The 14323-nt window shown below is 50.8% G+C and overlaps 1 protein-coding gene across 7 annotated transcripts in view; it reads left to right on the top strand.

Moving 5' to 3' along the window:
* ELAVL4 (ELAV like RNA binding protein 4) overlaps window positions 1-14323 on the top strand; it is a 161371-nt gene that overhangs the window by 141897 nt on the left and 5151 nt on the right. For 4 of the 7 annotated variants that reach the window (XM_056815171.1, XM_007480197.2, XM_007480199.3 and 1 more), the window contains exons 4-6: window positions 8398-8551; window positions 10952-11177; window positions 12912-12950. In XM_056815171.1, the coding sequence (XP_056671149.1) occupies window positions 8398-8551; window positions 10952-11177; window positions 12912-12950 (419 nt within the window). The remainder of the gene's footprint in view (window positions 1-8397; window positions 8552-10951; window positions 11178-12911; window positions 12951-14323) is intronic. The other 3 variants (XM_056815172.1, XM_056815173.1, XM_007480195.3) reach the window with 1 other exon arrangement.

Here is a 14323-nt window from a genome sequence, read left to right as displayed (position 1 = left end):
AGGAAGAATTGACAAGACGTGAAATTGAATGGACAGGAGCAGTGAAGGGCCTGGACCACATGGGGAGGCTCAGAGGAAGGGCAGTTCTTGCAGGAGAGACAAGGGGTTTGAGGTGACCCAGAGGTCCATTGGGAAAGGGGAGGGGGCCCTGGATGCTGGGTCTGGAACTCGGGCAACAAAAGCCTTCCCAGAGGTACTAAGTTGGGAATCGTCTCATGAGCCAGAATGCTACAGCCAAGGGAGAATTAAGAGAGAAGAGAAAAAGGTTTTGAGAGGTCCTTGAGGGACAATCCTATTAGAGGCTCAAGAAGAGTGTGAGACAGAAGAAGCAGCCAGAGAGGAACCAGGCAACCAGCATGTTTAAATCTGAGGAAAGAGAGGGTTTAGTGCACAGTGTCCATGCGGTGATATCTAAGACGAGGCCATTGGAGTTGGTCATCTCCAGCCCTTGGAGGAGTGGCAAGGGAGTAGGGCTTGTCAAAGAGAGGAAAAGCCAGATAGCCAGATGGTAAGAAGTTTAGGAGGGCGTGGGTAGTGCCATGATAGAGGCATTGGGCATAGACATTTTTTTTTTACCAAGAATTTTAACAGTGAAGGGGAGGAGAGAGGAGGTACCGTATTGGGTTGAAATAGCTATGTCAAGGGAAGGGTTATTCTGGGGACTGGGGAGACCTCAGTGTATTTGTAGGCCACTGAGAGGAGTTGGGTGCTGTATATGTGGGAAGCTCCAGGGTGCAGGCTGAGGGAGGATGGGCAGGGAACCCCTCCTGCCGGGGCCAGGGTGGGAGAAGAGTAGGTGATCAGCAATACTTAAAAGTTTGCAGGAATGGAGCCCAGAGCCAGGAAGCTTGATACAGATGGTCCCCGTCTCCTCAGTGAAGTGAGAGGAGACATCAGGTGGAGGATGGTGGTTGGAGGGAGGATGAGCTGGCCATAACAGATGCTCTGAGCAGGGAGAGAAAGAGAGGTAATAAGGACGGTGTTTGGGAGCCGAGAATGATTCACCTCTGTGTTCAGAGGACAGAGCGAGGAAGCGAGGGAAGGTAGTTAAAAGCAGATTTCAGCTGGATTTTAAGGTCAACTTTCCTAACAGTTTGAGCTGGCCCACATTGCCCCGGGAGATCTTGGGCTTCTCTCATTGGGAGTCCCCAGCCAGAAAGGGGATTGACGCTTGATGTTAGAGGAGACTTGTCCAAAGACAGGAAAACAAGATGCAGAGAGTAAGTTGTGTGAGTAGAAAGCCAAGAATCACAGTGTATCTGTTCTGTATCTATTTACATAAGTGTATGTGATTCCTCTTAATCAAATAAAATGTAAGTTCTTTGAGGGCAGACACTTTCACTTTTATCTTTACAACCTATTCACTCGCATCGGTCCTCTTCAGAAACAAACGGCCTGGTATATAGTAGGTATTTAATAAATGCTCATTTGATTGGTTGATAGAATGCAATTAAATAAATGATAGAGTCCTGAAAAATTTTTAAATGGAATTATTGGATTTATTGATTGAATACTTATTCCATTGGATTAGATTCTATGGAATGGGCTGAGTGCTTCCTGGAGAGGCTCTCTCTGCTGATGGATACATCTCCCAGAAAAGATGGAGTTCTTCTGCCTTCGGGTTCTCCTCTAGCCAAACCTGGAGGACTCTGTGCTTGGAGAAGAAGGCAGGCGCCAGGGGAAGCCAGGCCAAGGGTAGTACAGGACGTTCCCACTCTTTCTTGCCCCTCTCCTATGGCCATGTTCCTTCCCTTGTTAGGATGTGCTATGTGCCAAGCATTGTGCTGAGGGAGACCCCAGATGCAGACTCTTCTCTCAGGACACTCACAGTCCAGTTGGGCAGTAAGACACAAGAACAGATATCAAACAGATTTATCTGATCAGTGCAGTGATAAAGCAGGAGTCTGGGAGACGGAAGGTAAACGTACCTCCTGCTGGAATAGTAGTAGACGATGATGAAGAATGAGCTGCATTTTGGGAAGTGGCCAATGTAGGAATTTGTTTTGCTGGACTGCGTGTATCCACGGTGAGCGCTTTTGGTTTTTGCTTTAAAAAATTGTCCAGTTTGGGCTGCAATGGGAGGGAAAGAGGATAAATGCTTGTATAAATGAATGCTTCTGTTAAAAATCATGTTCATCATATACATATCACATAATATCATCATCTTTAATTGTCATATAATAATCAGTCATCCTATATGAGTACATCATCTATAATATAATCCTTTATAATCAATATTACTCATCATAATGACAGCAGACATGGGCACAGTTCTTTGAAAATTGAAAAGCCCTTTACATAGCCAGCTTCACATTTGATTCTCACCTCCCTGTCAGGTATTTAGGGCCGATATGAATGTGTCCATTTTATAGATGAGGAAACACAATTTCAAAGGTGGGGAGATTTGAGCTCAGACCTTCCTAAGCCTGGGGCTCATTTGATTCCATAGACATTGAGCACCTCCTGTGTAGGAGGAGGGAGAAGAAAGGAGTGTGTACACATGGGACTCCTGTTGGAGAGATAAGAGACAGAGATAGCAGGGTCCTTGCCTTGAGCTTCCAGGCTAATAGAGGGAAAAGAAAATAAAAATATTTTTAGGATGTTGTGGAGTTTAAGGAGCTCAGTGGTAAGGGTTCTGCATTTGGAGTTAGAGGACCTGGACTCAAAACCTACCCCTGCTCCTTGGACAAGTCACTTAGCCTTAATCTGCATGGGCCTCTGTTTCCCCTTCTGTAAAAATGAGGACCATCCCTACTGAGGTCCTTTCTGGCTCTACACTTGTTTAAATAGTGTATTCTTTCCCCCTGTGATACAAGTACAGGCGTCCCAATTGTTAGAGTGCCAGAATTGGAGTCAGGCTTGTATTCAAATCTTGCTTCAGACACTGTGTGACCTTGGAACAAATCACTTAACCATTGTCTGCCTCAGTTTCCTCACATGTAAAGTGGGGATGATAACACCACTTATCTCTTTCGAGGATCAGATATGACAGAGGAGAGTCACTTAGCACAGTGGCTGGCACATAGCAAGTCCTATGTAAATGTTAGCTATTATTAATATTATTATTTGAGGGTCAGTTTGGTGGCTCAGTGGATAGAAAGCCAGGCCTGGAGAGGGAAGATCCTGGGTTCAAATCTGACCTCAGACACTTCCCAGCTGGGTGACCCTGGGCAAGTCACTTGACCCCCATGGCCTAGCCCTGACCACTCTTCTGTCTTGAAACCAATACACAGTAGTGATTCTGTAATACGAGTTCTAAAAAATATATTATTGAGCCATGTTTGTAAAGTGCTTTGCAAACCTTAAAGTGCTGTATTACTACTTGCTACTGAGGTCATTTAGAATGTGAGATCGTGTTCAGGAGAAGCATTAGAGACTCAAGGATGGATGGATCCCTTTGGGGTGGCGAGAAGCATATGGAGAGAGGAAAATGACCACAAGGAATAAGCAGCACTTCCCTGAGGCCTTGAAGGAGAGGAATTTCAATAAAGGGACAAAACTAGGAGTTGGGTCAGAAATGCCATTCCAGAGGTGGAGGGTAGTACATGCAAAGGCTTGAAGGCTGGAGAAAACAGGAAGAAATCAAAGCCATTGTTAGCTGGCTCATGGACTGTGCAGGGAATACAGCCATGAAATAAGTTGGAAGGGGAAGTCTGGGCCTAGTTAGGAGTTTGGGGGTGATTTGAATGGGACAAAGAGGCATTGTGGCCTAATGGGCAGAGAATCTGGGTTTGGGAGCTGGGTTAGAACCTGCCCAGGCCCTAATGTAAGTCGGTGACATTGCCTCTCTGGGCCTCAGCCATGAGAAGAGTGGACTCTGTGGCTCTTGAGAGCTATGTGACCCTGGACAAGTCACTTAACCTCAATAGCCTCAGTTTCCTTTTCTATAAAATGGGGGTAAAATAATAGCATCACCCTCCTGGGGTGGTTGTGAAGATCAAGTGAGATGCTGTATGTAAACCACTTTGTACACTTAAAGTGCAATATAAATGCCAGACACTAGCTCTGATTGAAGTTGGCTTCCAGTGTCCGTGTGTATGGCCAGAGCCCTCAGGTTTGCGCCGCTGGCTGATGCTTGCGGTCTTCGGCCATCTGCTTTCTTCTTGGTTCCTCCTTTGCAAAATCTGGGGATGCTTCTTGATGATCCCTCCTCGGTGCTTTCCAGAAGGACAGAGGCTTATTCAGCTCTGCGTGGCAGCGTGCAGGGATGGGAGACTTTGGGCCCCCCCAAGCAGCCCATTAAGCTGCCTCCTCGTTCCCCACCCAGATTCTAGGGCCGGCGTTCGGGGGGGGGGGCACGGGGCGGCCTGATGCTTAGTGTGGACTCGTGATTGGTCAGTAACGGACGGCCGTGTGATCTTAAGTACGGAGTTCTCCTAGCACAGCTGCGATGCTTTCACGTTGGCCCGTGTGTAAAGGTGGGTGTTCCAGTGTTGGGACGAGACGCTCGTCCCCTGTTAAGGACAAAAGGGGGGTGTTGGAAGATTTTGGAGAGAGCCTTTGGTGTGAAGCGAAGCAGCCCCACATGCCTCTCTCCCTCCTCTCCCCTCTCTGCAGTCTGCCGGGGATCTTTAGGAATTAGCCTGGGAAATAGCCTTCAGACGCAGAGGTGCTTAACCTGTTTCCCTCGTACCTGTGCTGATGATTTGGGACCACATCCGGGAGGGAGCTCACGGACCCAGAAGTCTGCTGTCATTAGTATTATCATCATCAGACGTCTATGAAATAATGAGGGTAACTGCTAACATTGATGTAGTGCTTGCCCTGTGCCAAACACTGTGCCAAGTACTTTACAATGATCTCATTGGACGCCCACAACTATTAATACCCCCATTTTACAGATGAAGAAACTGAGGCAAATAGGGACTTGTCCAGAGTTCCACAGTTAGGAAGATCTCGGGTCTTCTAGGCTCTTGGGCACTTAGCTGCCACCCCTAGTCGTAGCTCCCATATCTCAAGCACTGTGCCTAGGAACCAAGGACACAAAGACCAAAGTGGACCCAGTGTGTAAGTGGCAGGTATAGAATCGATGTAGCGAAGCAAGAGTTCTGACCTCTGCATCCTGGCGCCAACTGCTAGCCACTTGGGAAGGTTGGAGAAATAGCTTCTCTTCCCCCTAAAGCAACAGGAGATTTTCCCAGCAAGATCCATCATCCTAATGTAATACCAGGAACCTTTAAGTGGACGCTGGACTTGGGTGTCGTCAAGATGGACACTCTTCCTCGGGCCCAGGTTGGACTAGATGCCCTCTGACATCCCTGTCAATTCCAGCATCCTGAGGGTGGTCCACCCGCCTGCCTGTAAATTCAAGCGAGTCCCCCCATTTACAAGCAGGTTGCTTTAGGAATAGCCAATCAACAAACTCAAGAAAGTGCTTGCTTTGTGCCAGGCATCAGGGGTTCAGAGGAATGTTTGTTGGTCGTCGGGGATCCCGGCCCCCTTTTCTCATATTATAAATAAGAATTCTGTTTCTAGTCTCAATAGCCCGGGTGCTGTTAGGAGCATTGGGGGCAAAATGGCAGAAAGGCAGTTTCGGGCTCCCTATAAGGAGAAGCTTCCTCGCCCACCTTGGGAGTGAGGAAGGGAGGGAGCTCCCTGCTCGTGGGATTCCTAGAACAGGAACCAAATGACTTCTGGTCAGAGACACAATCGAGGCGACTGTTGTCACTCAGGTGTTTTTTGGACTAGATGCCTCCGAGGTCCTGCAGTTCAGAGTTTCTACAATTCTCAAATTTGGATGAATGAAGCCAGACTTCTGATGTCTCGTCTCTCACCTCCTTGCCTTTGCACGGGCTATTCCTCATGTCGAACAGGCTCCCTTTTTTTCACTTCTCTCTTTGGGGACGTGTAGCTCCCTTCTGGGCCCGGTTCTCAAATGCCACCTTCTTCGGAGACTTTTCCTGACTCCCCCAGAGGCCAGTCTGCCCCCGTCCCTTTATACCTCTTTTGTTCTTTCCTGTCTGTGACATGTAGCCTCCCCTGCTAGAACGCGAACTCCTTTAGAGCAGGGACTGTGAGACTCGTCTTTGTGCCCCCCGTGCCTGGCACGTGGTGGATGCTCAGTAAATACTTCCTGAGGCTGCATTTCCCCTGTGGCTCCCCCTTTCCTTCCCTGTACATGCTCTCTCTCATCCTCTGCCTGAAGGTTAGTATCAACGGGGTTCATGGGGTGACTTTGTGGGAGCGGAGCCACTTGGGGAATCAAGCTCTGAGGGAAGAAGTGCCCCCTCCCCCCAAGCTCCTTGGAGGCAGGCAGATGGACAGAGGGACGAGACTCCCAAAGGGTAGCCTGTGCCAGTCCGCCGTCTTCCCTGTGTTTGCCACCAGATGGTAGGAACCCAGGCGCCCAGAGATGCCCTCTAGAGTAGGAGGAAAGCCTCCCCTTCTGTCACAGCGTCCCACAGCAGAGAGCCTCCATCGCCCAAGCGGATGCTGGAGGCCTCTGCCAGGATGTGGGCTTCCCGCTTCCTGTTTGCCCCTTCTCCGCGCCCGGGGCCACGTGAGATACGAGGACACAGCAGGGGTTTAGGAGCCTATGTTTGTCCCTTCCCATTCCCTGCTAGCATCGGGCCTGGCCCCCGGCCAGGATCTTAGGAAATGTTTGTTGATTGGGCAGCTGATCTCGGCCAGCCTCTTCATCTTCCAGGTAGAGTAACAGGAAGCCCCTTTCTCTGGGCTCTGCTGTCTTAGCCGAGCCTTCCACGGAGGGAGTCTTCAGGGAGACGGATCGTGTCTCTCTTGGCCCTGGACATTAGAAGGACAGCCTCCCGGAGAGACCCTCCGGGGCTCAGTCCCAGCATCTCGTGGATCTCTGAGGTTTCTCTGGGAATGTGTGTGTGTCTGCTCAGAGGGCTGGGCCAAGAAGAGCAGACGAGGTCCTGCTTATTAAGGGTCCTTCACTTCCTTGGTCGGCTCGGACCCAGCTCAGGAGGGCCAGCGTTTCCTGACCGTCAGCTCAGGCCTGCTCAGGGCAGAAGGCCTCCTCCTGTCCGTGCTTCCCGGCTGCCTGCCCCTGTGATGGAGGAGGCACTCTGGCCCCCGGGAGCTTACAGACCCCGTTCCTCCCAACAGAGCTCCAGCAGTAGACCACCACCTCTGCTTCATCAGCAGGAGCCAGCATTAGTCACCCTCGTCCCATCTCTGGCTGTTGAGTCGAGATCTATTTTTAGGGAAGATCACAGAAAGAGAGCCGTCATCCGTGCCATGGGCAGAGATTTGGGGCACAGTGGTAGGCTGTAGAGGGGAGAGCGGGGCCCTGGACACATGCCCACCACACCCTGGCTCTTTCCCAAAAGCGCCAGCCTCCGTGCCCTGAAAACATGGCTTCTGCGATCAGCTCTGCGTGGACTTGGGCCTCACTCTGAGCTCACACGTGTGTACACATGGGTAGGCACATGTGTGCACTGATCAGGTGCTTGTGGATAGCCTAGGGTGACCAGGACTGCTCCCAGCATCCAGGCCTCTGTCCAGGCTGCTGTCCAGCAGCAGCAGCAGCAGGCAGGCAGGCTGTAGAGCGGGCCAGCTCTATTTTGAGCAGTGGCCGCACTAGAAATAGCTAACGCGGGAGAGACTGGTTACAAAGCACCCTCGCCAACACTGGGTGTTGTTTGTCTTTTGAATTAAAAAAATAAAAAAATAAAAATAAATTTAAAAAAATCTAAAATTAATGACTACTGAAATGTGCTTTGCTTATGTGTACGCTGCAGATTTGGCTTCTTGCAGATGGAATTTCAGATGTTTACATGTCTCTGTTAGCATTTTGGAGGAAAACAGTTTGCAGAGATCCAGGGAGATAATTCTTCTGAAATTGCACCTCCTCTTCGGTGCACCAATGGGCTCTCGCCTCTCCCACCGCCTCGTCTGGCCTCCTTGGGGGTCATGCTGGAGGGGCCTGCATTGGGCCACCCTGGTGCAGATGTGCTCCGAGTGTGGGAGGAGGGATGACTCACGGAGCCTATCAGCCAGGGCTGGGAAGAAAAAGAGCCGGAGCCCTCCGGGAACTCCTCCGTGCATTTGTAGGAGAGGGTGGCAGGGAGCATCGCAGGAGTCAGATTCTGGGTCTGACATGAGGGAGGGGCGGCCTTGGTGGCTCCTTTATCTGCCCATTCATGCCTCACAGAACCCTTGTGGGTGCTCGCTCCATTTCAGCTTGATGGATGCTTGCCTGGGTCTCATGAGGCCCCCAGAATGGGAGTCATTTAAGCAGGCTGGGCCAGTGGAGGCTAGACAGGCAACAGCTTGGGTGCCTGGGAATGGGGTGGCTGGCTGATGGCACCAGAGCCTGAAGGTGGACTCACTCTCTCCTGCTCCTCCTTTTCCCTTCTTCCTCTCCTCCTCTCTCTCCTCTTCCTCCTCCCCCCTTTTCCTTTCCCTTCCCCATCCCACTCCCCACTCCAGGTCTCCTATGCCCGTCCGAGCTCAGCATCCATCCGGGATGCAAACTTGTACGTCAGCGGCCTCCCGAAAACCATGACCCAGAAAGAACTGGAGCAGCTGTTCTCGCAGTATGGCCGCATCATCACCTCCCGCATCCTGGTGGATCAAGTCACAGGTTCATGTGGAGGCTTTTCCTTGCTTGCTCGGCCCTGTCCCTGTCCGTGGTCCTGAAGCCTGCTCGGCTCCCTGTGCCCGCCTGCTTGAGCAGTCCAGCAGCCTGCTTGAACCCTTCTGCATCCAGGCCCCCCCCACAGTAGAGCCCCCAAAGATGCCCATGTGCTCACGCTCATTCCTGTGCCTCAGAAATTCGTGCTTTCACGCGTGTGGTCAGGCCGTTCACCAGCACAGATGGCCGCCACCTTCCCCCTTCCATAGATTTGATGAGGCCGCCGACCTGGCATACAGATGCTTGTTGGCACAAAGGATTCTCTTGTGCTTCAGAGGCAACGTGATGCAAAAAGCACCAACTTTAGAGTCAAAGGGCCTGAGTCAGATCTCAGCCTGGACGCTTCACTTCCTGCATGGTCTGTCCAGGCCCGTTTCTTTAGCCATAAAAATCTGTTGATTAAAAGAGTTTTAAAAAATGCATGTGCTGGAGCCAGGTAGGTTGCTCAGTGGAGAAAGAGAGCCAAGCCTACAGACAGGAGTCCTGGGTTTAAATCTGCCCTCAGGACTGTCTCGTGTGTGCCCCTGGACAAGTCACTGAGCCCCCTACGCAGAGTAGATAGAAGTCATTTCAGAGGGCAGTAAGTGGGAGCAGGCAAGGCCCTAAAAGGAAGCCCTTCTCCAACGCCTTCAGGGTGTTTGAAATCTGAGGGGAGAGATTGTGACTGGATCAGGACTGGAACCAAACCCCACCTCCTGCTTGGCTGAGCTCCTGAGGATCCCTCACTCCGTCAGCAAGCATCCTCCAGGGGGCTCGGGGCAGGCCTTGCAGAGATAATGATAAAATGGACCAGCCCCTGCCCTCAGGGATTCTGTTAGACCCAAGTTCCTATGTATAAGTGTGTGTGTGTGTGTGTGTGGTGTGCACGTATGACTCCTCCATCTAGGTCTACATATGGGTGTGTAAGAACCCCCCCACACACACACACACATCTTCCTTGATGTCTAGTTTGCTTAGCAACAAATAGATGAATGTTAATTAGAGCATCTTTCATCTCAGATCAGCACCTCCTTTTGCAGATGAGGAAACTGAGGCCCCTAGAGGGGAAGCCACTTGGCCCGAGATTCCACAGTGAGTTCATTGGCAAAGATGGAATTTAAAACCAGGTCTTATGACTGAAGAAATGAAGGCCCATCACCCCCACCCCCATCCCCTTGGTCCAACTCTTCACCAACTCAGCATTGACAAAGTAGTTGAGGGTATCGGTAATGAGGGCCTGCCATGTGGCGGGTGACACATAAATCCCCCCATTTTGGCGTGAGTGTCCCACCAGGCCATCTCCAGGGGCTCGTCATCATCAGCCTGCCTCCTTGTGCCCAGGTCCCACGCCAGCGGGCTCCACCTTATGAAAGGAATAACCCTCAGCAATTTGCCACAAGGACATTTAAATTGTGTGTCAGGTTCCCTGTAGAGTCCTTCTGGCAGATCTTATTAACGGATCCAAAAGAATGCCTTCTTCCATGGGTCCAGAGGTGGAAGGAAGACCAGAGAAAGCTTTCAGGCCCTGGATCTCCCAGCCAGGAGAGACCACAGGCCTCTAGTCAAACCAGCCCCCCATAAGTAGCCATCCAGCTTGCATTTGAAGGCTTCCTGGGATGAGGAATCCCCTCCTAATGCAGGCATTTGGTTCCACTTTGGGAACGCTCCATCTGCTAGGAAGTTTCCCCGATGCAGAGCCTCAGTTTGCTTTTCCCTCTCCTTGCTCTTGCTTTTGTTCTTTGAGGCTCAATACAGCAATCTAATCCCTTCCTCAGATTACAGACTTGAACTCGCCTTCGAGGTCCCCTCAAGTCTGCTCTCCTTGAAGTTAGTCCAGCACTTCTAGTTCCTTTAGCTGTGCTTGCCTTGGCCTGGAGCCTCAGACCGTCGTTCTCCAGGGCTAAGTAACTGCAGTAGGACACTAGCTCAAGGCCACCTCCGGCCCCAGTTGCTAGGGAACCTTGGGTGAGTCACCCAGGAATCTCAGAGAATCGGTTTCCCCAGCCTGTAGAAGACGACCTACATCTGGATCCACAATACCTGATTTTGAACTTTGTCTCTGCCCTGGGCCTCCTGGGTCCCCCCATCCCATCTCTGCCCCCTTTCCCAGGCCTCGGGAGTGCCTTTGCCTTAGCATTGCCTCCTTGGCAGCATGGATTTAATTCAAACAGAAAAAACATTTATTAAATGCCAACTGTGTGCAGAGCCCAGTCAAGACCAGGCGATCCCTTAGCCAACGTGGATGGCATGGTCATTGGGCTGGGCCCTTTGGATCCAGGACTGAGTGTGAACTAGTTCCAGCCCGCAGAGCTCTTTTCTTTCTGCTTTTGCCTCTTATTCTCTTTTCCCCGCCGTGTCTTCCCTCTCCAGGGGTTTCTCGAGGGGTGGGATTCATCCGCTTTGACAAGAGAATAGAAGCGGAGGAAGCCATCAAAGGGCTGAATGGCCAGAAGCCCAGCGGTGCTACGGAACCCATTACTGTGAAGTTTGCCAACAACCCCAGCCAGAAGACAAGCCAGGCCCTGCTCTCCCAGCTCTACCAGTCACCCAACAGACGTTACCCGGGGCCTCTGCACCACCAGGCACAGAGATTCAGGTAAGGGCCAGGCAGGAAGGGCCCCGGACGAGGGCCACAGGTGTCCTTAGCCATTCCCCAGGCCTTCAAGTTCCTTTTCTATCAAATGCAGGGGGTGGACTTGATCTCTGAGGACTCCCTTAGCTCTCACATTTTTTGACTATGAAGAGACACAGATAGATGGGGTCGAGGGGGAGACACAGAAAGAGAATTTAAAATAAAAAAAAATATTCTCCTTTATCTTAATTTGTATTTTTTGGAATTGTTATTGGGAATTCCTAGTTCTCTCCCTCCCTCCAGCCCCTTCCCCATCCATCGAAAAGGCCAACAAGAGGATCTATTATAATGTTTTAAAAACTTAATTACTAAAATCAAGCCCCAAGTTCCCTTGGCCTTTCCCTCTGGTAGATGGGGGTGGGGAGTCGGCCTGATTGACCTCCTGACCCCTCCCTGACTCTCACATGGTATTCCTGGGGGACAGTCCAGGCAAAGAGAGCAGCATCTGGGTTTCTCTCCCCAGCAGGTAGCTCCCCATTGGGGCGGGGGTTCTGATCCCATGCAGCCCCGGCCCCAGCTGCTGTGTCTGCCACGAGATCCTGGTGGCCTCGAACACAATTTGGGAAGATTTATTCCAGGCCTAATTAGCTTCCCGGGGTCATTACCACCGGATGCCTGCCTTTGATGGACAGAAGCCCTGGGTCGCTTTTCCCCTTTGGGGGTGGGGGTGGGGGTCTTCCTGTGATTTGCTTGTTGGAAGGCCTGCACGGTGACTAATGGGAGGGGGAGCTATTCTCTTAATGGCCTCTAATAGACTTACAGTAGCACTCTCACCCCGACCTCGCCTCCCTTAATCAAAGGGGGATTCTCATTACCCAGGATCTCCTCCCTGGAATGTGGCAGGACAGACTGCCCTGGGTGGGGGGAGGAGGGATGGGGGGTCAGGAGACACAATTAGCTTTTTCAGAGTCCTCTCCAATGCCGGGAATAATAATGGGAGCTGAAATTGCTAATGATTTCTTCCTCCCAAGCATCCAAGTCGTCTAATTTTTACTTTGTGTGAGCGCACATACAGTATTTATGTAAAAACCCTCTCCTGGAGGTTTCTAATAATGGAAACCATGGCTACTGCTGCCCCAGGGTGTGAGCAGCTTTTCCTGGGAGGGCCGGGTGGGAGGTGGCTTACAGCGTGGCTGCCCATTCCCAGGGAGGACGGACCCGAGAGTTTGGGCTGAGCCGCTTTCAGCTTGGGGGAGGCTTTCTATTCTTCCTTCCTTCCTTCCCTCCTTTCTGCCCTTCCAAGCCTCCCACCTCCCCAAAGAAGGGATAACTGGGAAGGGTGCGCGCTGGGTTCATTTCACACAAAAATCCTTTGTCCACACGTTGGATTGCAGTGAAAGGTGAATAGTTAGAACAATGTTAAACACAATTTTTATACGTTTATAAAATTCAGAAATTAAGAAAAAAATCCCAGAGGGCAGAATGGGGTAAGGAGTTATTTTTGGTTGTGGATGCAGAGCGGGAGAGGGAGAGCCAGACTGAGCAGACCGGCCTCCAGCCTCCAAGGGGCTCTTCACTGAGCATCCCACCACGTTGAGGGCCCGAGAGGGGCAGCTGCCACTCTCAGCGCTCTTAGCCTTTTGGGGGAAGTGGTTGAGCGGCTCTTCTCTGACAAGGGGGCCATCAGAATGAATCGTTCCATTGCTCAATCTTGCCATCTGTGAGACATTAACCCCGAGACCCTCCTTCTCTTTTCAGGCTGGACAATTTGCTTAATATGGCCTATGGCGTAAAGAGGTAATTAAGACTCCACAGATCGCCAGATGTCCGTGTTGGCACAGATGGGTGCTATAATTTGTTATTTTTTTTAATTCACTAACTTTCAGAATTTCTTTAATTCCTTTTTTCTTCCACCAGCATGTCAAATCCTTAATTTTTAGTTCGGACTTCAGTTGGTTTTGGTTTTTGTTGGTTTGTTTCTTTTAAGGGCACACAGAGTATGTGTGCATCTCACCTTTTTTCTTTGATTTACAGGTGGGCCTCTAACTTGGTTCAGGTGTCACAGCTACGGCCTTGGCTTAACAATGTCCTGTCTGTCCAACGACTGCTTTGGGGAGAAAAGCATCTGTTTTTTCTCCGGCTAAATTTTGCAAACTAACAGTTGGGGGATAATGGCAAGAGCCTCGGGTCTCGGAGTCAGCCCCAAATCCTGTCTCTGCCTCTGACTACCTGGATGGCCTCGGGCCAATAACTTCTACTGCTGGGCTTCTGGGGTCCTTTGAAAGCAGGCCAAGATGCTGTTAGAAGGCACAAATGACAAGGGCTTTGTACACAATAGGCGCTCAACAAATGTCCTATTGACAGGATGGTAGTCTTAACAAGATTAAACCAGATTTAAACAATTTTCCTAATTCTATCTGACAATTCCAAAATGGCCATGGAAAAATCAGATTAGAGATGGCCGAGATGTGGCCGAAGGGGTCAAATTGGTCCCCTCCTTCCCATTTCACATTGAGGCTGGCCTTTGGAGTGTAACTGTGTACACCTTAACTGGCCTTGGGTGTCTTCTGTTCACAGGTTTAACCTTACCAACTTCCCTTTTGTTTCTTTGTGTTCTTTTTTGTTTCATTTCGAGAAGTTTGGGGTTAGGGTTGGGTTCAGGGGGTCAAGTCGGATTACAGGTCGAGGCTCACTCTCAGAATTCCTCCTCCTGCAACCACTGGGATGTCCCCAAGGGGCGGGGCAGGGTGGAGAGGGGGTGTCATGTCAACATTCCTGTCCATCTGACTTCTGTTTGTGCCTCCTCACCAGCTCTCTAGACACACATAGTCTTTCTTTCTCCTTCTCCTCCTTGCCTCACTCCAGCCCCCACACCCCGCATCCATCCCGGGGAGGACACTCGTGTCCTTTCACCACACAGTATTTTAGCCACCCATCCCCACCCTGTAAGGTAAGTGACTTCCTGCCCTGACTCATCTGAACTCTGACTGGCAGCCTCCATCATGAATTTGAATCACAAGACTGAGAAGAAAGGCAAAATTACCTCTTGTTCCTTGGATTATTCCCCCTTTTCTCTCTTCCCTTCTTGAAGGACAAACATGGTCCCTGGGATCCAGCATCCCTAGCCCATAGAAAGGGAGAGGGAATCTGCAGGGCGTGCGCTGACAGTG

The sequence above is a fragment of the Monodelphis domestica genome, chromosome 2, assembly GCF_027887165.1.
Source record: "Monodelphis domestica isolate mMonDom1 chromosome 2, mMonDom1.pri, whole genome shotgun sequence".
Lineage (NCBI taxonomy): Eukaryota > Metazoa > Chordata > Mammalia > Didelphimorphia > Didelphidae > Monodelphis > Monodelphis domestica.
This window is presented reverse-complemented; position numbering and strand designations above follow the sequence as displayed.